The sequence below is a fragment of the Gymnoscopelus braueri genome, assembly GCF_963280865.1.
Source record: "Gymnoscopelus braueri genome assembly, chromosome: 4".
In the NCBI taxonomy this organism is placed as follows: Eukaryota; Metazoa; Chordata; class Actinopteri; order Myctophiformes; family Myctophidae; genus Gymnoscopelus; species Gymnoscopelus braueri.
This window is the reverse complement of record NC_137605.1, coordinates 52837770-52860393: the sequence shown is the minus strand read 5'-3', so window position 1 is coordinate 52860393 and position 22624 is coordinate 52837770. Positions and strand designations below refer to the sequence as shown.

General features: G+C 45.1%; 1 protein-coding gene across 1 annotated transcript; it reads left to right on the top strand.

Annotated features, from left to right (window-relative positions):
- The first annotated feature begins 358 nt into the window (after positions 1 to 358).
- Positions 359 to 22386, top strand: LOC308084068 (glyceraldehyde-3-phosphate dehydrogenase 2-like). The gene is made up of 11 exons (XM_080426543.1): positions 359 to 437; positions 14294 to 14356; positions 15050 to 15146; positions 17465 to 17571; positions 19275 to 19365; positions 19596 to 19714; positions 20013 to 20094; positions 20387 to 20538; positions 20978 to 21140; positions 21265 to 21362; positions 21800 to 22386. Exons 2-11 carry the CDS (start codon positions 14328 to 14330, stop codon positions 21867 to 21869), a joined length of 1008 nt encoding a protein of 335 aa, XP_080282669.1. The 5' UTR covers positions 359 to 437; positions 14294 to 14327; the 3' UTR covers positions 21870 to 22386.
- The last annotated feature ends 238 nt before the right edge of the window (positions 22387 to 22624 follow it).

The window sequence follows — 22624 nt, the reverse complement described above, 5'->3', positions numbered from 1 at the left end:
GGAAAACCTGTTGGCTTATATGACAGATGACACGCACGCACACACGCACGTAAGCACCCGCTCATGCAGGCATGCACACATGCCTGCTGAAATGATGCCTGCCTCTCTATTCGCATCTTTCTCTCTCTCTCTCTCTCTCTCTCTCTCTCTCTCTCTCTCTCTCTCTCTCTCTCTCTCTCTCTCTCTCTCTCTCTCTCTCTCTCTCTCTCTCTCTCTCTCTCTCTCTCTCTCTCTCTCTCCCTCCTCTCTCTGTGGTTACCATGACAACCTCCGCCGGTTCGTGCCCTAGGCCTCGTGCAGAATGGATCCTCGGCTCGCTCGCGCAGCAGGACAAGGCGGAAGACGTGACGTCACCGCCCCGGTGTCACGTGTCCTGTATAAAGGGGGCGGGCGGTAGCAAGGCTCGTCCACAACCCAGCATCCTCCAACTCTGAAAGGTAAGAGCTAAACCACACACTTCGTGACTTCCCTGAATAAAACACGTTATTTAAAGATAATAGAGTTCATTTAAAACGCATTAGGTTATTTTTGAACGACGTCACACCCACCTTTGTTTCCCTTCTCGTTGGCTTCCACGAGAAAAGAAACAAAAGTGGGTGTGACGTCGTTCAAAAATAACATCATGTATTTTTTGAAATAAACTATTATTTTCCGTCATTTATCATTTATTATTGCATTTATTTATTACAACGTTAGTGCTGCAACGGTGGCAAAAAAACAAACAAAAGAACAGACGTTGTAATAATAATGTTGAAAGTCATGTTCAGGTTCAGGGTGATGATGCGCCCACGGTTGTGTAACACACGATGTGAGTGAGTGTGTTGCGTCATCTATCCACACACACACACACACATACACACACACACACACACACACACACACACACACAAAACAACACTTTGGGGGAAAAAAGAATAAAGCCCTTCATGGAATGGGTGTTTGGGGGATAATTCTAGCAGCTGTGGCTGTGGGTGAATTTTGGTTCATTCATTCGCAGCTTTAAATGTCCGGGTTGAGGATGAGGAGGAGGAAGAGGAGGAGGATATATGTAACGTGACACGATGCTGCAGTTTGTTACGGAAGTGGATTAATGTTACATAACGAACGTTTTGCACCACATATATGTGCTTGCATCGTGGTCTTATTTCAAGTTATTTGTCGTCATAAGCAGTGGTAATGTGGTATATAATGGAGTTCATAGATTGAGTCATATTTGATCATATTCTGCAGGCAGCGTCAATTAACCGAGATCTGGGAAAATGTGAATTTATATATTATGTTTGTATAGGCAAAATGCATTATAGCCTATAGATATATATTCATGAGCAGATGTACTGTATTAATTTATGAAGCTACGTGCCTCCCTTCATCGTCATCATGGAAGGTCTGCTTTGTTACGTCATTGCTTTTCTGTAATGCCTCATTCATACACCGTTAGTAGTAATATGGTGTCGCGGATTTTCGACAAGCGACACCTGCTTCAAGATATAGGCTGGTCTTGCTGTGAGTGTGATGAATTGAACAGCTGTTCATTCATGCATTCATTCAGTAAATAGGATTTGGATGAGGATGAGTAGAGGGGTTTATCTCCTTAAAGATGAAATGACAGTTTGTCTCATGATGCAGTTGAAGGACACAGGACATATTGTCCTCCATGTCGCATGACTCTGCCGCAGTCTCTCTCATATACCTGTTGAAGCCTTTTATTGCAAAACATAAGATGTTGGCCTGGTCATTAGAAAACAAGCATTTTTGCCACAGTTAAAATGATGAGAAGATTTTTTTTTGTCTAAGCCAAAGTGCAACCGTTTTTTAAAGGATTAGTAAAAAAACAAAACAAGAGATTTGATTCTAAATACAGTCAGTATTCAATGGCTAACATTAAGGTGAAAATATGTCCACAATTTATTCCTAAAATGATTAAAATGTCATAAAATCCATTGACAAAACCTCTTAATTCACAGTGGTCGTTGTGCTTCTGCGACACAGCGATTCAATTCCCTCGGGCCTCAGTGCACTGTAAAATCCAGAGTGTTCATGTGGCTCTGAGAGGGTGCAAATGGACCCCTTATGAAGACTCAGGGCTTTGCAGTGTGGGTGTGGTTGGATGCAGGCATCATGGATGGCTGCCTGGTCTTGTTTCACAGCTGAAGGTCATTGGTCCCGCTGTGAGGGAAGGTCACAGCGGGCACAGGGATGATGGAAGCTTTATCCTACAGCTCTGTATGGACATGAAACGCCTTGGCAGTGAACCAAAGAGAAGCTGGACAGACGGACAGAAAATATTTTAATAAAATACCATCTTCCTTGCGTTGAATGCAGAGGGAAGGTAAATGTTAGCATGATGATGCCATATTTCACAGTAGCTTGTTACTAGCATGTTATGTAGCTACAAAGCACAGCGTATCACATAGCTCACATTGATGTTGGTATTCTAATGTTGACTCATTCTACTACGGTGTGTTTACTGTAAGTGGCACTGGATGAGAGTGCTGGCTAAAGATGTAGAAATGGGAGTGTGTGTGTGTGTGTGTGTGTGTGTGCGTGTGTGTGTGTGTGTGTGTGTGTGTGTGTGTGTGTGGGGGGGGGGGGGTTGTACGTGCTCAGCGTGTTGTAGACTGTTATCCAATTACAGCTTCCTATCCCTCTTAACTCCATCTTCTTAGCCCTGGGCTGCTGCTACACACAGGGTTCATGCAGACTACAACCATGCAAACAAACACTTGCAACCTGTCCATCGATACTACTTTATTTGGCATTTATAGTGAGAGCAGGGGAGCATCTTGGAGTGATCCAGCCCTCTGACAAAGTTTTTATTGTTTACTTTATTAAACAATAAAAAACTGGAACTGCTGCGTTGTGATCTACAAGCTCACAAGCTGCATTGCAATCAATGTATTGTGAGCTTGTAGATTACAATACAGATAGACTATTTTCTGAATTTTTGAAATGCCCAAAATAGGTAGGAAGTAGGAACTGGTTTAAAGTATGATGTGTCAAGATCTGATCATCAAGCTAAAACAACTTGTCAAAATCTGTGGTCGACAACACTTCAGGGGCCAGGCCGACTGCCAGGAGTCATTGAATCACTGCTTTAGATACAATGCACTCTTTATACCACAACGGAAACTCACCAATGTTAGTGTCCACTGGGTGTGGTGAAGCAAACACACTCCACGTTGAGTGTACATTTACAGTACAAATGTGCACATACCTGGAGCTTGTCCTCTGTATTTAAACCATCCTAACTATTAGAAGCAGCAGACCTTTCCTCCTGTCTAAGAGCCACATGAGAAATATTATCTTTAAGGACAATGGGTGATAAAATGTATTTTTAATAGTCACTCAGCCTGGCTTCTACTTTGTCTCCTGAGCTAAGATACAGAATCTTTATTGAACTCCTAAGGGAAATTAACAGATTCATCTGATAACCTCATCATAGTTCTGATTGGATGATCAGGCTTTCCTGCTTGAACTTAATATGTGATGTTTTTCCTGTCAGATCCAGTTGAGTGTTCTGTTTTGTAATATCGCAGCAATCTTATTCAGGATGTGTGTAAGACAGAAGGAACTCCACAATCACTCCACATCCTGTTCATAACGGTCCCCTTAAGGGCAACTTCCAAACGCACAGCAAGAAGGACAAAATGGCCTTAATCCTGGGCAGCTTTCTGGTTGTAATGGACATTACTCTGCTTCCTCTTATTGTATATAGTAAATGTTTGTAAGTACTGCTTTACAAGCAGTGCTTACTGCATTGTGTAATATGAAGGGTGCTTTACAAATAATGACCTTCAGCCAGAGAGTCTCGGAATTAGCCTAATTAGTGGAGGCCATGTTTGGTTGGACTGAACCTGCATGTCAGATCTGAATGACATGACTGACAGGTAGCTGTCCAGAGGATGACTGTCCGTGTCAACAACCTGCTGACACAAGCTCCCAGGGCTGTGGACGGATTGGGTGTATTAGAGTGTGTGTGTGTGTGTGTGTGTGTGTGTGTGTGTGTGTGTGTGTGTGAGCCACTGTAGAGCAATCGCGTGTCTTCAATCGACTGCAGCTTGATACAGCTGCCCTATTACTAATTCATGTTTTTGTGTGTGTGTGTGTGTGTGTGTGCGCGTGTGCGTGTGCGTGCACTTGCGCACATGCCTTTATTAAAATTTGATCAGCGAAATGGGGTGTGGCACACAGCTGTTCAGCGACTCTTGAGGGTTAATAGTTTGGGGTGTTTCATGTCAAGGACCCCATTATAGCCATTGATCATGCCCAAAATAGGGATGCGACCAATCTTACAATAAACATATTGTAATTTCCATCTCCTTTCCAATAAGCCCTCCTGGCCCACTGAAAACCACTGCTCTAGCCTTAAGCAATATACTCTTGTCATGTGTGAAAACTCTCACCAGCTGATTTCACTCATTAACACACCCTTCAACCAGACAGGAAGGATGCTAATTAGTGAAACTAGGTATTGTAACTGTAAGTGAGGAATAAAAACTACGCGGAATCTATTAGCATTTAAGTTATTGGACAGCTAAGGTGCCTACGTGTGTGTGTGTGTGTGTGTGTGTGTGTGTGTGTGTGTGTGTGTGTGTGGTGTGTGGTGTGTAATTCCCAGTTATTGTAACTTGCTTGAGTTGAGGGACTTACTGTGGGGCGGGACAAGCAGACTGAATAGAATGACTAATTGGCTGGTTTGGCTGCATCTGGGCTCCCAGCCAATTAAATCCCAGCGGTGGAAAACTACCAAAATCGAGAGAGAGAGATAGAGGCAGGTGGGAGGGGAGAAAGAGAGAGAGAGAGATTTACTAGTGTAAATGGAACAGGAAAAGGTCATCGGGTTTATGCAACTAGTAATAATTTTTGTATGTTTGTGTGACAAACATTTTTCGTGTTGGCAGCCATCTTGTGGAAGTGAAATGCTGAGTCATTGCACATTGCAAAGGGGAGGAGGGATGTCTCCTCTCCTCTCCTCTCCTCTCCTCTCCTCTCCTCTCCTCTCCTCTCCTCTCCTCTCCTCTCCTCTCCTCTCCTCTCCTCTCGGTCTCCATTATGTCTGAGAGAACAATTGGATCAAACATTGTCCATTGTCCTGTCTGGCTTATCACCCATTTCACCGTCTGTTGCACTGCCTCTGACCGACCGCTTTCCTTCCCGTTTGTGCAGCCTCTGATCGACCTGTTGCTGCCTGCTTCTTAACCGTTTGGAAGAGCCATGTTTCACAGTCCTGTTATAATAATAGGCTAATTGACAATAGGTCCTTCCATGTAAACACATGTTTTGTCCAAATGAGACGCAACAGATTTCTGTAGTTTTTTGGGGCTGTTTCTGGCTGACTGGGCATCAGTCACATGACATTAGTCATGTCCTCAGGGGGGAGTGACCTACATAGACACTGCCCCTATTGTGTGTGTGTGTGTGTGTGTGTGTGTGTGTGTGTGTGTGTGTGTGTGTGTGTGTGTGTGTGTGTGTGTGTGTGTGTGTGTGTGTGTGTGTGTGTGTGTGTGTGTGTGTGTGAAATAGGTCATAGCATGGGGCCTTTTTGGCAGAAGTGAAAGACAACATGTTGCTGATATGTTGAACCAGTATAATTATGTTTCTTTTTTTTTACAGTGATGTGTATGAGAGGACTTGGATCGATAGAGAGATGGAGGACAGGGCTTGGATACTCTAGATAGAGAGATGAGAGGAGAGTAAAACAGCCTTGACGCTGTGGGCGCTGGGGGCGTGTCTTCTCCTCCGCGTCATCAGCGCCCATACCCTAGGTGGGGTTGGCGAAAGGGCCTACTCTGTGTGGAGTTCGCATGTTCTCCCCGTGTCTCCTAGGGTAGTTAATACCCTCACAAAAACATGTAGTAATCCTGGTCACTATACCGCCTCCCCCATGACAGCCGGGGCGCCTAATGGAGGGGAAGGGAACTGGTTGGAATAACGTGTTCCTTCCACGCGCTACGTCCAACCAGGGAAACTCCCCCCTGTTAGGTGACAAGAAGGTCAGTTGGCTCTCATGCCTGAAGGAAGCATGAGCTCGGCCCTGGCCTCCCTACTGTGGGGGACTGGTGTAATGCTGGTGTAGGGCTGGTGTAGCGCCCAGGATCACTTAGGAAATTGGCACCGGGTGAAAAAAATGGGTTACAAAAATCGTGGGATAAAAATGTAAGAAAAAAAAAAAACAGCCTTGAGTAAAAGATATAGAAAAAGAAGAGGAGGTGGGTGACTCAATGAAGGAAAAGAGATGTGGAGATGTTGAAGCCTGTTAAAGGATAGTGGAAGAGAATGAGGAAGAGAGAGGATAGATGGATGGAGATGAGTAGAGCGGGAGAGGAGAGGAATAGATTGAGTGAATGAGAGGAGAGGGGTGAGGAGGATAGATGATGGATGATGGATTGGAGGGTATGTGTGAGAGAGAGAAGTGCGGAGTGTGTTACACAATTTACCATCAGAAGAGCATTCAATATTTTCTTTTCCTTTTGATTTAGATTGAACTGTCATAATGAATTTGTCAGTAACAGTTCACGAAGATTTATTGAGGGAGAGAGTGACAGACAGAGAGAGAGAGAGAGAGAGAGAGAGAGAGAGAGAGAATAAGAGGGAGAACCCATCTAGAGCCTCTTTTATTGGAAGGCACTCTTGTCTGGTCAGCCAATCAGAAGAGTAGATGACAATTTACTCAGCACCGATTCACCCACCCAGTTCCCGTCCAATGTAGCCCTCTGAAATACTAAAATAAATACAAACTGCAATTGATGTATTAATTGTGGATAATGGATTGTTAAATGTAAAAAGGTTTATCAATAAGTGAATGTGGATTCATGTGTAACCCGCTGTGTAGCGAAAATATCCGATTCACAACAAAATCACAAGACATCACTTTGTGACGTGTGCGCTTGTAGATTGGCTATTAATAAAAATGTGAACATATTTGAAAATTTGTCAAAAATAGGGGAGCCAGGGTTAATATGGTTAATTTATTACTGTTCTTAGCTGTCATCTTAGCTGTCTGTCTGCATGTCTGTTTACCTGTATATCTGTCTGTCTGTCTGTCTGTCCATCCACTGTCTCCTCTCTTCTTCTAAACGAGTGCCAGCAGATTGCAACATGCTGCTACAAAGCTGTTACTGCACCACTCGACACAATACTGCCTGTGTGTGCGTGCGTGCGTGCGTGCGTGCGTGCGTGCGTGCGTGCGTGCGTGTGTGTGTGTGTGTGTGTGTGTGTGTGTGTGTGAGAGAGAGAGAGTGAGAGAGAGAGAGTGTGAGAGAAAGGGTGTTGAATACCAGATCCATGTTGATTGGCTCACATACAAAGAAGCAACTCTATTGGCTATACAGCCCACGCTGTAACCAGGCAACAGGCAGTTGGAAACTTGGAACAGGGGTGTGTCGACACACACACACACACACACACACACACACACACACACACACACACACACACACACACACACACACACACACACACACACACACACACACACACACACACAGTAATATAACTCCTGATGACGGAGTCTTCATAAGGTTGCTGATACAAGCAGTGGCTGTCACACAATTATGTGTGTGCATGCGTGCACGTACCTACACACAGAAGGTGGCCATTCTTTCCCACACAATTTGTGCACGCGGCACACGCACAGACATAGAGACGGCAGCCATTTTCTGCCAACCCAAGGGCAAGAGCACCGTTGAGATAAAATGGAGAGATGTAAAGAAACGGGGACAGGAGAGAGAGCGAGAGATGGATGGAGGGAGAGAGACCTCTGTAAAGGGGAGAGAGAGGGGGGGATGGAGGGAGGGAGAGAGACCTGTGTAAAAGGGGGGAGAGAAAGAGAGTCGGAGGGCGAGGGAGAGAGAGAACACATTGCTGTTAATGTGTGAATGCAGGCAGACATACAGACTGCAGGGTCCAGAATACAAAACAGGACAGGAATATGAGAGGACCATGGGGGGGGGGGGGGGGGGGCTGTCTGTCTATCCTTTCACCCTGTCTCCATGCCCTCTCACTTTCAGTTCTTCTTCTCTCTCTTAATGTCCCTGTCTCCCAGTTCTCTGTCTTGTACCCTGCCTCTCTGTCTGTCTGTCTGTCTTTCAGTGCCTAAATGTTTAATGAAGCCAACAGCAGAACAGAAAATGGCTGCTCTTGCCTGAAAGAAGACAGAAACTAGCTGATCTACAAGCTCGCAATGCTGTGTGCTTGTAGATCTGCATTTTTCAGTACACACACTAATGGGGAAAAAAAGGCATTCAATAACTCAGTATAAAATAGAACCAACCACAGTTTTTGCTTAATATACCATATTTGATTGTAGAGAGACAGAATCGGCAGTAGAACAACTCTGGAACTCTGAATGTTTTTTGCTAATTAATTCATAATGAATTCTTTAATTTGGCTGTGTTGGCTGTGTTGAAATGACATGCACCCGCTTGCAGCCAGTCAGTTTACATTATGTAGCGAGCTAGATAGCCCGCTAACGTTAGCTAGCCTAACGCCCACGTCATTCAAGTACAATGTGCAATTTAGAAACAGATGATAACCTGTTCCGTCCACCACGGCTTGCCAACTCAGACGGCGCGCTCCTAGCGACTCGCTTGGGCGCGCCTCACGAGCATCAAGGCCTTGCTGTCAGCGTGTCTGCCTTGCTGTCAAGTGATGTAAAAATCCTAGCCATGGGGGCGTGGTGTGGCATCCCCATGCTCTGGGGTAAATTGGGTAACCCTGACAGGCAGTAAGTAGGTGAGGTTGTAAAACAAACTATATTGAGACCACGTGGACCACTAGAGCCAACACAACTCTGTGTGTGAGTGTGTTAGCTGGTTTATACTAATCTCGTTGCCCCGTTAGGTCTATTTAAAGAGTTCCCATAATGCTGTGCGGTGTGGGATTGACAGACTGCCCCACAATGCCGGACACATACACCAGATTAGGAGATTACAGTCTAAAATGAAGGCCAAACAACTTCAAGGGTAATCCTCTGCGCCCTTGCTTACTACAGTATCTCTCTCTCTCTCTCTCTCTCTCTCTCTCTCTCTCTCTCTCTCACACACACACACACACACAGACACACACACACACACACACACACACACACACACACACACACACACACACACACACACACACACACACACACCCCTTTACATGTTGTCTTACTATATTGTGAGAATCTTCCATTGGCAACATTCATTCCTCAACCTCTATTCGTAACCTTAGCCTTCAGTTCTAGATGCCTTACATTATTCATTACTGTAACCTCAACCGTGGCCCTAAATCAGGGTCATAGTTCTACACAACGATCTGTTAAACGTGCCAACTTCATGAACAATGGCCTGCTAGTGCAGCAACAATGCCTACTTTATTTGGCGGTTTGTTGTTTGAAACATTTTGTGTAGGTGTAAGCTTTTGAAGTTTTACTAAAATCACATTATATGATGTTTAAAAACTGCTGGAGGAAATAATTGCTGATTTTCATCAGGGTGTGTGAGATTGGACCACAAATATTATATATATTGATATAGTGATATTATTATTTGTCTGTTTTAATTACTTACACTACTATGCTTTATTTGATCTCTAGGCAATCAGTTACCAAATCATAGTCATGGTAGTCTCATCCAGTCCTGTTGTCATCTTGTGCAGTATCCTTTTCTTAACACAAATCACTACAATGCAACAAGCGCGCCCCTTTTGGGTGTAGGTATGTTGGCATGTCCACGCATGGCGCCCACATTTGCTGGCCCACAAGCTTCTTCAGACTGTGTAGCACACTGGACATAGTCCGATATATTGTACCTTATCGGTAAATGGGATAGGGTTGGGATCTGGAACCGGAGGAACCGGATCTCATCCAACATTTAGGAATCGGAATATCACACTGTCAGAGCTGGTATGTGGACTTCATGTCTGCTACACAATTACAATACTGGTGGTTCTCAAACTTTTGAATTTCAAGGACCACCATAACTCTGAGAGCGTACAAATGTATGCATTTTTGGGGGATTTAAAAAATATATATTTTAAATAATTGAAAAACAAAATGTAGGAAATGAAAAAAATAACCGTTAAGTTAAGTTAAGAATCAGACCGTTAAGAGGAAATCGTTAAGGAGCCGGAATCGTTGAAATCCTAAAGGATCCAAACCCTATATCGGGGTTGGTATCAATCGTCAGAAACGTTTTGGACGGCCTCTAGTGTGTGTAAAGAAGGTGCTGACAGGATGCTTTGTCTGAACACACAGGAACATGGAGCTGAGCATGTGACACTGTAAGGACTCTTCAGTAGCTATCTTTCCATTCCTACCTAATATGGTCATGCATGTAGAGACAGTCCCCCACACACACACACACACACACACACACACACACACACACACACACACACACACACACACACACACACACACACACACACACACACACACACACACACACACACACACACACACACACACACACACATAGATTACATTCCAAACCATACATTTTTATATTCCAGATCAGTGATTTAAAGCTGTTTGGATTTCACCAAATCACCACTCTGTTCTGATCCAGCCACATCCGCGGGTTTAGAACACTGATGGTCAGTGGTTTTAGGTGTTGCATCATGACACACACACACACACACACACACACACACACACACACACACACACACACACACACACACACACACACACACACACACACACACACACACACCGGAATCAAAACATTCAAATGCAAAGTTTGATCTGAAAAGTGCCATACAAATAGTGTACAAGTGTACTGTTATTATCAATATCAGCAGGTTAATGTACGTGTTGCTATCAGCGGCCATTGTGTGGAAGGTTGTGTGTGGGGTTTTCTACAGGAGTGATTAGTGCAGGAATGTTAGCTGAGTTGCATTGAGTTCATAACTCTGGAATCCCTGTTCTGCGCACACACACACACACACACACACACACACACACACACACACACACACACACACACACACACACACACACACACACACACACACACACACACACACACACACACACACACACACACACACACACTTCCTGTCTCCCTATTTGACCTCTTCCTCTCACTGACCATGTGACCACCACGGACTCTGTGTTCCCACACACACACACGCACACACGCGCACACACACTTACTCACATATTCATACCACATCTACTCAAAGCCATACAGTCAGTGATGATATCAAAGGACAGAACAAAGCAAGTCCAAACACGCACGTGCATAGCATACGTGATGTGCACACACACACCCATGGGCGTGTTTGTGTGAGTGTAGTTTGTACAGCAGCATTGTCAAGTCCCAGAGGAATGTGAAGCAGCCAGACCAGAGAGAGAGAGAGAGAGAGAGAGAGAGAGAGAGAGAGAGAGAGAGAGAGAGAGAGAGAGAGAGAGAGAGAGAGAGAGAGAGAGAGAGAGAGAGAGAGAGAGAGAGAGAGAGAGAGAGAGAGAGAGAGAGAGAGAGAGAGAGTATTAACAATAAATCCAACCCAGTTATAGCCAACAAGACTGTTCTCAGTCGCCACGACTCATTTCAGTTATTTGGATTCCTCAAAGGCCAGCATATCTTTCTCTTGGCCAACTTGTGGGGCTTTCTCTACCATAACCCCTAACCCATGTGGTTGGTATAGTCAAGCCCTACAGAAATAATAGATATTAAAGTTATTTTAAGATTAAACTGTATTGGAATTGGTCAAACTACCAATAGAATGCGTGTTCATGATGGAGGGGGGGGGTCTTTTAATGCTGCTTCACAAATTGCAGCCTGGGACTTGGCCTCTAACTGAACTTTTCTATCATGAGATTTGTTTTTTTGTTAATGCCAAACATTCCCATCCCATCTGTGATATATACTGCAGTTTGTGTAATCACAGCCTTTTCTACTGTACATAGTTTATCCTATCCAAAGAAAGGAACAGTTAGAATTTGTTTAACCACTTGAATCCTAGCGTCCCTATTCTGGGGCAATCATTCGGCATTCAGAAATAGCCGATCTACAAGCTCAGCTTGTAGAATTGGCTTTTTGAATTGGAATCCTGAATTATTTTTTGCTATTTTTAATTATTATTTAATTTCAAATGCATTTGTGTGAACATCAATAATATATCAGTATTCCGATATTAACCTGCGGGCCGCATTAAGTGAAGGTGGGGGCCGCATGTGGCCCCCGGGCCGCCAGTTGCCCATGTTTGGTCTAGAGTGAAAATATTGTTGGGCCTATTATACAGCCCTGGGGGACTCCAGGTCAACTAAGTAGAAGTGGTTAAAAATAACATGAAAAGATTTCTTGTGACATGGAACTTGATTTGTAGGCGTGACATTCCTCACAGCATCACAGTACTGTAGTGTGGAACAGTCTGAATCCTGTCTGTGTCTGTAGAATATTGCAGGCTCTTGTGATACAGATATCATGGTGTTAGAAGTGTTGTGGTTTCAAACTACTTGCAGTATTAATCTCCCAATCAGCTTAATCCATTAAGACCGGGAACGCATATGTCTCATTTTAGATTAACCACTTTAACCTTATACTTTGGCTATTCAAAAATAGCAGATCTACAAGCTCATAGCACGGCACAGAGTCCTTGCAGATCTGCTATTTTTTGGAAAAATCATGAAAATGTGTGCAAATCTTTTGAATACATATTTTTTAAAGCAAACATCTTTTACTCAAATCTTTGCTTCTGGGGATTCTACAACTTTTTCATGTCCCCAAATTATATGTATTTGAGTTAAAAATGTAAAAAAAATATATATATATTCAAAGATTTTCAAAAATGTTCACGATTTTGAAAAATAGCAGATCTACAAGATCATAGCGCGGCACTATGAGCTTGTAAATCTGCTATTTTTGAATAGCCAAAGTATAGAATAATGGTGGTACACAGATGCGTTCCCGGTTTTAATGGGTTTGGCTACAATTTAATTTTCAATGGAAGCCAGCGACATGAAGCTACAAAGTGAGGCCTGACACTTGTCGCTGCTTGATCTTAAAAAATATTTATAAAGTTGAACTGGCGTCAACGTTTTTCAGCTCTCCAATGACGCAGTGAAGCGTCAATCAAATAATGTTTTCGTTTCACCATTTCCACTCATTTCCACCATTTCCTCTCTCTCTCTCTCTCCACAATTCCTGCTCCTTTCTAATCGAAGGAAAGTCTTTCTGTTAACCAGTTCCCTGTATCCTTTTCATTTCGCCAGTGTGGGTTGAACAACACAACAGTCTAGTTACCACGCTTGGTCGTTTTGTAGCTTTTGCTCCGGGCTCTGGGATCTGTAGTTGCGGTCCCATAGCCTGGACTGACGGTGGGTGGAAATGCGGGTAATGTGCCAGATCAGATCAAAAACCTGAGGCTGTGAGGAATGTCTTATCTGTTTGTCAGATGCACTGCTTAGACCTGCTGCTTGGCATGTCTCTATGGGCACAGCTTGGAGTGGTGAGAGAACGGGAGAGGAGAGGAGATAAGATGTAATGCAATTGCATACTTGCAAGCTCTAAAGCATAGAAGGAATTGAAGAAATAAATCATACAGCAAGTCCTGGCTTGAAATATGCAAGCAGTATGGTAGACTTTTACAATACAGGCACACGCACACGCACACGCACACGCACACGCACACGCACACGCACACAGAGTTTGTCTAGGTCCGTGGAGGTTGAGGAACAAAAGTGATAGATTGGACCAGGACACATTACAATAAAACAATGCATGCGCGCGCGCACACACACACACACACACACACACACACACACACACACACACACACACACACCCCCACACACACACACACACACACACACACACACACACACACACACACACACACACACACACACACACACACACACAGTATATCAGTGCCAAAGGCTGTTATGAACCTGAGGAATGTGGCTTCTTGCCCAGCATAATCCTGAGTGTTAGTTTAACACTGAAAGTATAAAAAGTATTGTTAAGCAGGCAGCAGCTTGTGGCCATGGTTTCTAAGCTGTGTTGTCTCTGCTTGTAAAGAGTTGGTCTTTGCTTCAGACAGGTCCATTTCAGAAACAAAAAAGTCAAAATGTTCCAAAAATAGCCAAAAATGCTTATCTACAAGCTCACAACACATCACCATGCGTTGTGAACTTGTAGATATGCTATTTGTCGTATGACGAGGTATATAGGGCTTAAGGGGTTAAAATACTGTGTGTATATATACACAAGATGTAACAATAATGATTTGTGTTGTGAATACAACCTATGAGCTGTCATGTTGTCAGTGTTTAACTGTCTTGTGTGTCGTTTTGTTGTTGTTACAGGTGAATCCCACACATACATAACCCTACAGCAACCATGCCTGAACTCTGTGTTGGAATCAATGGGTAAGACACACACTCACACACACACACACACACACACACACACACACACACACACACACACACACACACACACACACACACACACACACACACACACACACACACACACACACACACATTTAACATCTTTATTTGCGTTCACATTTAACAACAAATTCTTGAACACAAACAGTAGTAGATGCACAAACTTGGAAAAAACTCAACAACAAGTATTTCAGAATACAGATCACGGGTACAGGAAGCATCGCCTCCTCCATATATGGCGACTGCCAATTATCACAGACATTGAACAGAATTTTGCCAATGCCTTTGCTTTTGGCTTGGGCATTCCTGCAATCTGCAGGCCTCTCACAACTGATTTATGGACATTACCGAGGCTTCCAAATATGAACACAAGCAGTTTACATTTGTAACCAAGCTGTATAATAGCATCCTTAAGACGTTGGAATGCCTCTTCCAGGCTGTGGTCACACACACACACACATTCCAAAGCTTACCTATAAACTTAATCGCTAAATGCCTGACGGTGACTAACTGTAACGGCGTAGGGGCACCCTGCATAAACTGCCACTGATATCTTATTAGATTAATTCAATTGCTGAACAATGTAACAAAAACAAGATAGATAAATAAGAAAAAAACTTAAATACAACCGAGTAACTGTCTCTCCATCTCATCTCTCTCTCCTTCCAGCTTCGGTCGTATTGGCCGTCTCGTTCTGAGGGCTTGTCTCCAGAAAGGCATCAAAGTTGTGGCCATTAATGATCCCTTCATTGACGTGCAGTACATGGTGAGAACAGCACACGCACGCACGCATGCACACACACACACACACACACACACACACACACACACACACACACACATGGACTAACGTTCTCAGTCGCCACGACTGATTTCAGTCATTCTGACTTCTATGAAAGTCAGTCATCGAAAATAGGCTTACAAGCATACAACGTGTCTGCAACGCATTGTAAGCTTATAGATAGCCTATTTTCGGTTTTTAGTTATTTTAACCCATTAAGACCGGGAAAGCCTGTACGTTGTTATACCTTTAAAACCGGGAAAGCATCTGTGTCATTTTAGATGTTGCTATGTATATGTTACAGGGAAATTGGCATTCCAGGGAAATTGAAAAAGGAGCGCTTGTTTTTACCACCCACCCAGGCAATTCTGTATAACCAACACTAGAGGGCAATGAATGCACACTGAATCCACACGCATGCACATGCGTGTGTGCGTGTGCATGTGTGCGCATGCACACGCATGTGTGCGCACGCGTGTGCGCACACATGCACACGCACACACGCACACATGTGTGTCGTCGTGGACACTGGATAGTAACCATAGACTGTAACCCATGAAAAGATCTATTCTCCCCTACTCGGACGGCGCTGATTCGACTAGCAGACCTTCGGCGCCTCCGTCATGGACAATAACTATTATCACATGAACGCGTGTTCAGCATTCCCCTAGCGTAGCTTCCTGGTTGCTATGTGGGGGGGAACAACAAAAGCCAGGTCGGCCTCGCATCAAAGCCCCACTTCGCGCCTCCTCCTCCTCCTCCTCCTCCTCGCGCCGCCTCGTATCAAAGCCCCGCTTCGCGCCTCCTCCTCCCCCTCCTCCTCCTCGTGCCGCCTCGTATCAAAGCCCCGCTTCGCGCCTCCTCCTCCTCCTCCTCCTCCTCGTGCCACCTCGTATCAAAGCCCCGCTTCGCGCCTCCTCCTCCCCCTCCTCCTCCTCGTGCCGCCTCGTATCAAAGCCCCACTTCGCGCCTCCTCCTCCTCCTCCTCCTCCTCGCGCCGCCTCGTATCAAAGCCCCGCTTCGCGCCTCCTCCTCCCCCTCCTCCTCCTCGTGCCGCCTCGTATCAAAGCCCCGCTTCGCGCCTCCTCCTCCCCCTCCTCCTCCTCGTGCCACCTCGTATCAAAGCCCCGCCTCGCGCTGCCTCCTCCTCCTCCTCCTCGCGAGCCTCGCGTAAAAAACTCGCCGAAGCCCCGCGCCTAAAAGCGAGCGCTCCTCTTTCAATTTCCCTGGAATACTAATTTCCCTGTGACATATATATAGCAACAGGAATGTTCTGAAAACTTAGGTTAGAATTTAGAAGGCGTTTTTAAAATCGACCTCAGGTCTAAATGGGTTAACATTAACTCTTTGACTGCGGACGACGCGATAACGCGTCAAGTGCTACTTTGTCCAGTTGGCCGTCGACGCGCTCGACGCGCTGGACGCGCGTTCATTGTTTAATCTCTGATTGCGCTATGCTGCTTAATATTCAATGTTATTCTCGAGTTCCACTTACTTCACGGACATCTGCATCCGGTTTCATGACCTGGATTCCGTTTCCGGTTTTTGATTCTTTTCCCCAGTCATTTTCGTCCAAAATAGGTAAATAAACGGTCTTTCACACGGTATGACGGACAAACGGACAGTTTCTCTTCTATAATCTATGGTCTGGGTGACGATCAGTCATCGCCGTCGTATATCACAACGTAATTTTCGCCGATCAAAACAATGGGGGGGACGTCACATCCGTTTTCATGTTTTTCCTTGTCTAATCTATGAAGAAGGGTGAGAGAGACCCAACGACATGATCAAAGCTGTCATGTGCTGCGCTCTAGTGGCGGATTTGTGCTGGGTCTTTACATTATGTGTCCTTAAATTATTTTCATGAGAAAAATTCAAAATATAAAAATAAAAAAACACGAAAATTGCTGGCACTGGGGGAGTACTTTATGAAAATACTCTGGCAGTCAAAGAGTTAAAGAGTATTTGAAGTTGTCAAACTAGCAATAGAATATGTTACAATTCATAAAAGCAAAGGTTAAAGCCTCAATCTGCAATTTCTTCCAACTGGCTGGCTGTATGGCTACCAAAACATTATAATTATTTGACATGTTATGCTTGTTTATGAAACGCAGCACTGGTGTGTGGGGGGGCTCCTTTCACGCTGTTTCACAAATCGCAGATTAGGAATTGATTTAACAAAATGTTTCCATCGTGAGATTTTATTCTGCTTTAATCCATACGCACGCATGCATGCATGCACACACATACGTACACACACGGCTCCACACTCTGACTGTATAACCCCCCCCCCCCGCGCGCAGGTCTACATGTTCAAGTATGATTCCACCCACGGGCGCTACAACGGCGAGGTCTCCCACGATGGCAACAAGCTCATGGTCGACGGAAACGCCATCTCCGTGTTCCAGTGGTGAGTGTGGTGATGTTCACTGTGAAATCAGCTGCCGTATTGAAAACAAGCGTACAAGCTTGTATGACCAATTCTAAATTGACTAAATTTTTCCTGGTTAGGTGCCTTGTGCATGGGTCTTAGTTAGGGATGTGCATGACTGATCAAAATCAAAGTTGATTATTCTACTGCTATTAATAACAGTTATTCGACCACACCGCGGGTTTGGATGACAAGTGAGTGCCTGTAACGCAGCCAGCAGCTTGTTGTGTGCGACTGACTGTTTCAGGATTCGAGGCCACACTCACACATTCACCTGTCGTGCAGCATGCATCCCCTCCCCCTCCACCTCCGCACCATGGGTGTGTATGGGGTGCGTATGGGGCGGACGCTTGCGTCACCGTGAATGTGTGAGTGTGGCTTCAGGAAGTAAATTCCGGTCCCAGCTGTTGGTACGCGAGAGCGCCTCCCTTCGATTGATGTGCCGCGCAGCATGCATTTTGACGAAGCATGCGCACTTGCGCACCAGTTATGTGCACCCCCTGAATATAGCCTTTGCAACAAAACTAAAAAGTATATCTATATTTGATTTTCTTTTATCCACAGTAAAGAATATTCGACTATTGTGACCCATCCCTAGTCTTAACCCTAAATATTGTGTATGCACAGTTAGTCTCACGTAGACGATCACAGATCTCCGCCTGCTGATACGTCAGGAGAAATCTAAATGCAATGAATTTACATTGAACATTACATTGGACATTGGAGAACACCAGTGCTAACAGATCTACATCCACTGCTTTGAAAAGCGATACCTTGGCTTCCCACATGTCCTAAAATTCTTTACATTGGTTTTGTGAAGCTGTTATTTTTTGGGCGGTGAAACCGCCCCTATATGTGAGGTTTGGATATTTGCACCCCCCAATCCTGCGCTGTGATTTTCCACCAGTGTACCCCCCTAACCCTGCACCGTGATTGGCCAACCACAGTCTATTCAGGACTGTGATTGGCTAGTGAAACATGACAATTGTGCATAGCCCTATAAATAGGACTATGCACTTAAAAAAAACACATTTATGTTTTTTTTTTACATTTCGCACGCACGCACGCACGCACACACACACAAACACACACAAACAGAAACACACACACACACACACACACACACACACACACACACACACACACACACACACACACACACACACACACACACACACACTTAAAAAAACACATTTATGTTTTTTTTTAAGTTAGGGGTGTTGGTCCACAATATTACTTTTCTTTAAGTGAACTTCCATCACTGTGATGACCACTGTGACCACACCGCCCACTTCACACTGGGTGTGATTTTTTTAATTCCCCTATGGTTTCCACCCACTTAAGCCCACTCACTGAGTTTAGATGTCACCAGACGTATCAGCCGGCGGAGAGCTCTGATTGTCTTCAAAATCACATGCCTTGTTCAATTGACCGTCAACCTGAGTTGCTCTTAATGTTTATCTGCTGACGTCCCGTGACCAAAACTACAACACCATCATGGAACCATCTGCCATGTGGTGGAGTCATTACACCTCATTACACCTAGAGAAGAGACTGTAGTAGTAGTAGTGTATGCAATGTCCTGCTCTAACCAGATTACATTTGTGTGTGTGTGTGTGTGTGTGTGTGTGTGCGTGTGTGCGTGTGTGCGTATGTATGTGTGTGTGTGCGTGTGCGTGCAGTATGAAGCCAGCAGAGATCCCCTGGGGTGATGCTGGAGCAAAGTACGTTGTTGAGTCCACCGGAGTCTTCCTCACTGTGGAGAAGGCCTCTGTACGTATACACACACACACACGCACGCACGCACACACACACACACACACACACACACACACACACACACACACACACACACACACACACACACACACACACACACACACACACACACACACACACACACACACACACACACACACACACACAGTCACTGAGCCATTCACGCATGCATATACTTACGTTTACATAATGTTCAAACAGTATTGTCTTGGCTCCTCTCCCAGGCTCACATCCAGGGCGGAGCTAAGCGTGTGGTAGTCTCCGCCCCCTCCCCTGACGCCCCCATGTTTGTTATGGGAGTTAACCAGGACAAATACGACCCCTCCTCCATGACCGTCGTCAGGTAACACACACACACACACACACACACACACACACACACACACACACACACACACACACACACACACACACACACACACACACACACACACACACACACACACAGCAGAACTACCTAATTGTAGGCGGGCTTTGAGGAAAGAGGGTGGGCCACTGTTCACTGATTATTGATTGAGTGTGTGTGTGTGTGTGTGTGTGTGTGTGTGTGTGTGTGTGTGTGTGTGTGTGTGTGTGTGTGTGTGTGTGTGTGTGTGTGTGTGTGTGTGTGTGTGTGTGTGTGTGTGTGTGGGCGTACACAGCAATGCCTCCTGCACCACCAACTGCTTGGCTCCCCTGGCTAAAGTCATCCATGACAGCTTCGGCATCGATGAGGCTCTCATGGTAAATCACAGTACTCTACTACACTGTCTGTCTGTCTGTCTGTCTGTCTGTCTGTCTGTCTGTCTGTCTGTCTACCTCTACCTGTCTATCTGAACACCTGTCTGTCTATCTCTGTGTGTGTCTACCTCTTGGCCTACCTGTCTATCTGACCACCTGTCTGTGTGTGTGTGTGTGTGTGTGTGTGTGTGTGTGTGTGTGTGTGTGTGTGTGTGTGTGTGTGTGTGTGTGTGTGTGTGTGTGTGTGTGTGTGTGTGTGTGTGTGTGTGTGTGTGTGTGTGTGTGTGTCCTGTAGACCACGGTGCATGCGTACACAGCCACCCAGAAGACAGTGGACGGTCCCAGTGCCAAGGCGTGGCGTGACGGACGAGGCGCCCACCAGAACATCATCCCTGCTTCTACTGGAGCCGCCAAGGCTGTAGGGAAGGTCATCCCCGACCTCAACGGGTCAGTGCCATGCACACACACACACACACACACACACACACACACACACACACACACACACACACACACACACACACACACACACACACACGCATACACATACACATACACATACACATACACATACACATACACATACACATACACATACACATACACATACACACACACACACACCACAAACACCACACACATTAAAATTAATTATGAACCCTAACTTCCCTATACTGGACATGTCATAATAGGTGAACAAAATAGCCAGTCTCTCTCTCTCTCTCTCTCTCTCTCTCTCTCTCTCTCTCTCTCTCTCTCTCTCTCTCTCTTCTCTCTCTCTCTCTCTCTCTCTCTCTCTCTCTCTCTCTCTCTCTCTCTCTCTCTCTCTCTCTCTGTCCCCTCAGTAAGTTGACAGACAGGCCTGTCTCTCTCTCTGTCCCCTCAGTAAGTTGACAGGCATGGCGTTCAGGGTCCCCGTTTCCGATGTGTCCGTGGTCGACCTGACATGCCGTCTAACTCGCCCTGCGTCCTACGCTGAGATCAAGCAGGCAGTGAAGGCCGCCTCAGAGGGCCCCATGAAGGGGGTGCTGGGATACACCGAGGACCAGGTACGGGCAAAACAAAAAAAAACATTTTGGTCACACAACCTTAAGCCCTAACCTATGAAGTTCACATACTACTCTGTGATTGGCTGTTCAGCATGTCACGTGACTGTGGTGTGATTGGTTGCAGGTGGTGTCGTCTGACTTCGTCGGGGACACCCACTCCTCCATCTTTGATGCCGGCGCTGGCATCTCCCTCAACGACAACTTCGTCAAACTCATTTCCTGGTCAGTTCTCTCTCTTAAATCCGCTTTTATATTTTATCATGTGGGGATAATAACGATTTTGTGCCAGGGACCCCCATAAGAGAACATTTGTATTAATTGTGTGTTTATTTTGAATAATGTATATTTTAAAATCTTAATTTATAAGATTTTTCAAAATGTTTTGAAAATAGCCAATCTACAAGGTCTCAATACGTCACATCACAATGCATTGTGAGCTTTTAGATCTGCTATTTTTGAATAGCCGAACTGTAAAATAGGGTCAGAGTGGTTCAACTGTTCCTCATTTTACTGGCGACCCCTTGGAAACCCTCTCAGGGACCTCTTGCGGTCTACAGACCCCTATTTTGAGAACCACTGGATTATGAGACTTTTATCTGCTTGTTTTTTTTTTTTTTTTTCTGTTAAACACTCTAGTAAACCTGTGTCTCTGTTTGCAGGTACGACAACGAGTTTGGCTACAGCCACCGCGTGGCCGACCTGCTGGTGTACATGCATTCCAAGGAGTAGGTGGCCACTTCCTGCCCCCAAGACAGGAAGTCGTTGCAAAAAGGGACCACCCCCACCCCCGACCCCCGTTCGCCCCATTCTCCACCTTCCCCTCTCTCTCTGTTTTACACACACAGACCCCCCTTCAGCCCCGTCATAGTTCGGTTCCACATCACAGCCCTGTTCTAGCGCTACAACACAACTGTTGTCCTGAGTGTGTTCTTTAAGTTCTTAAGTTGTGCGTTCATAGTTTTATTATTGATGAGAATTGGCGGTTCGGTTGATGGCACTTATTTTGTCTGTTTGTGTCTGTGTTAACCCTTGACGCGCCCCACGTTCCACCGCCACTTTTAGATGTGCGTGTTCGCTATGGCTCGTTTACCATGGTCACTGCTGTATCCATCTATCTATCTCGCCCGTATTTGGTGTGTTGTTTAAAAATGGCCCTAAATTAACCAGTGGACAGAGTAACTTACTGTAGCTCTCGGACTAAAAGAGTAACCAGAAATAAAAAATAAAAAAAACTTGAAAAAAGAAATGTGTTTATTGTCTCTTTTTATTGTATTTATTATAAGGTATGCTTTAAGGTACATCTTTAACCACTTATGGTCGGTGGTTAACCGCCTTTGCTTCCTTTTCCTGCTGGAGAGCATCCTAGTGCCACCTTTTGGATAAAGTTCTGGGACATTCTGAACACATGCCCATAGCCATCAAATTCAACTGGGTTTGATCTACGTAGGACCAAAGCCTTTCTATCATTGGTGGACTGGGGGGCT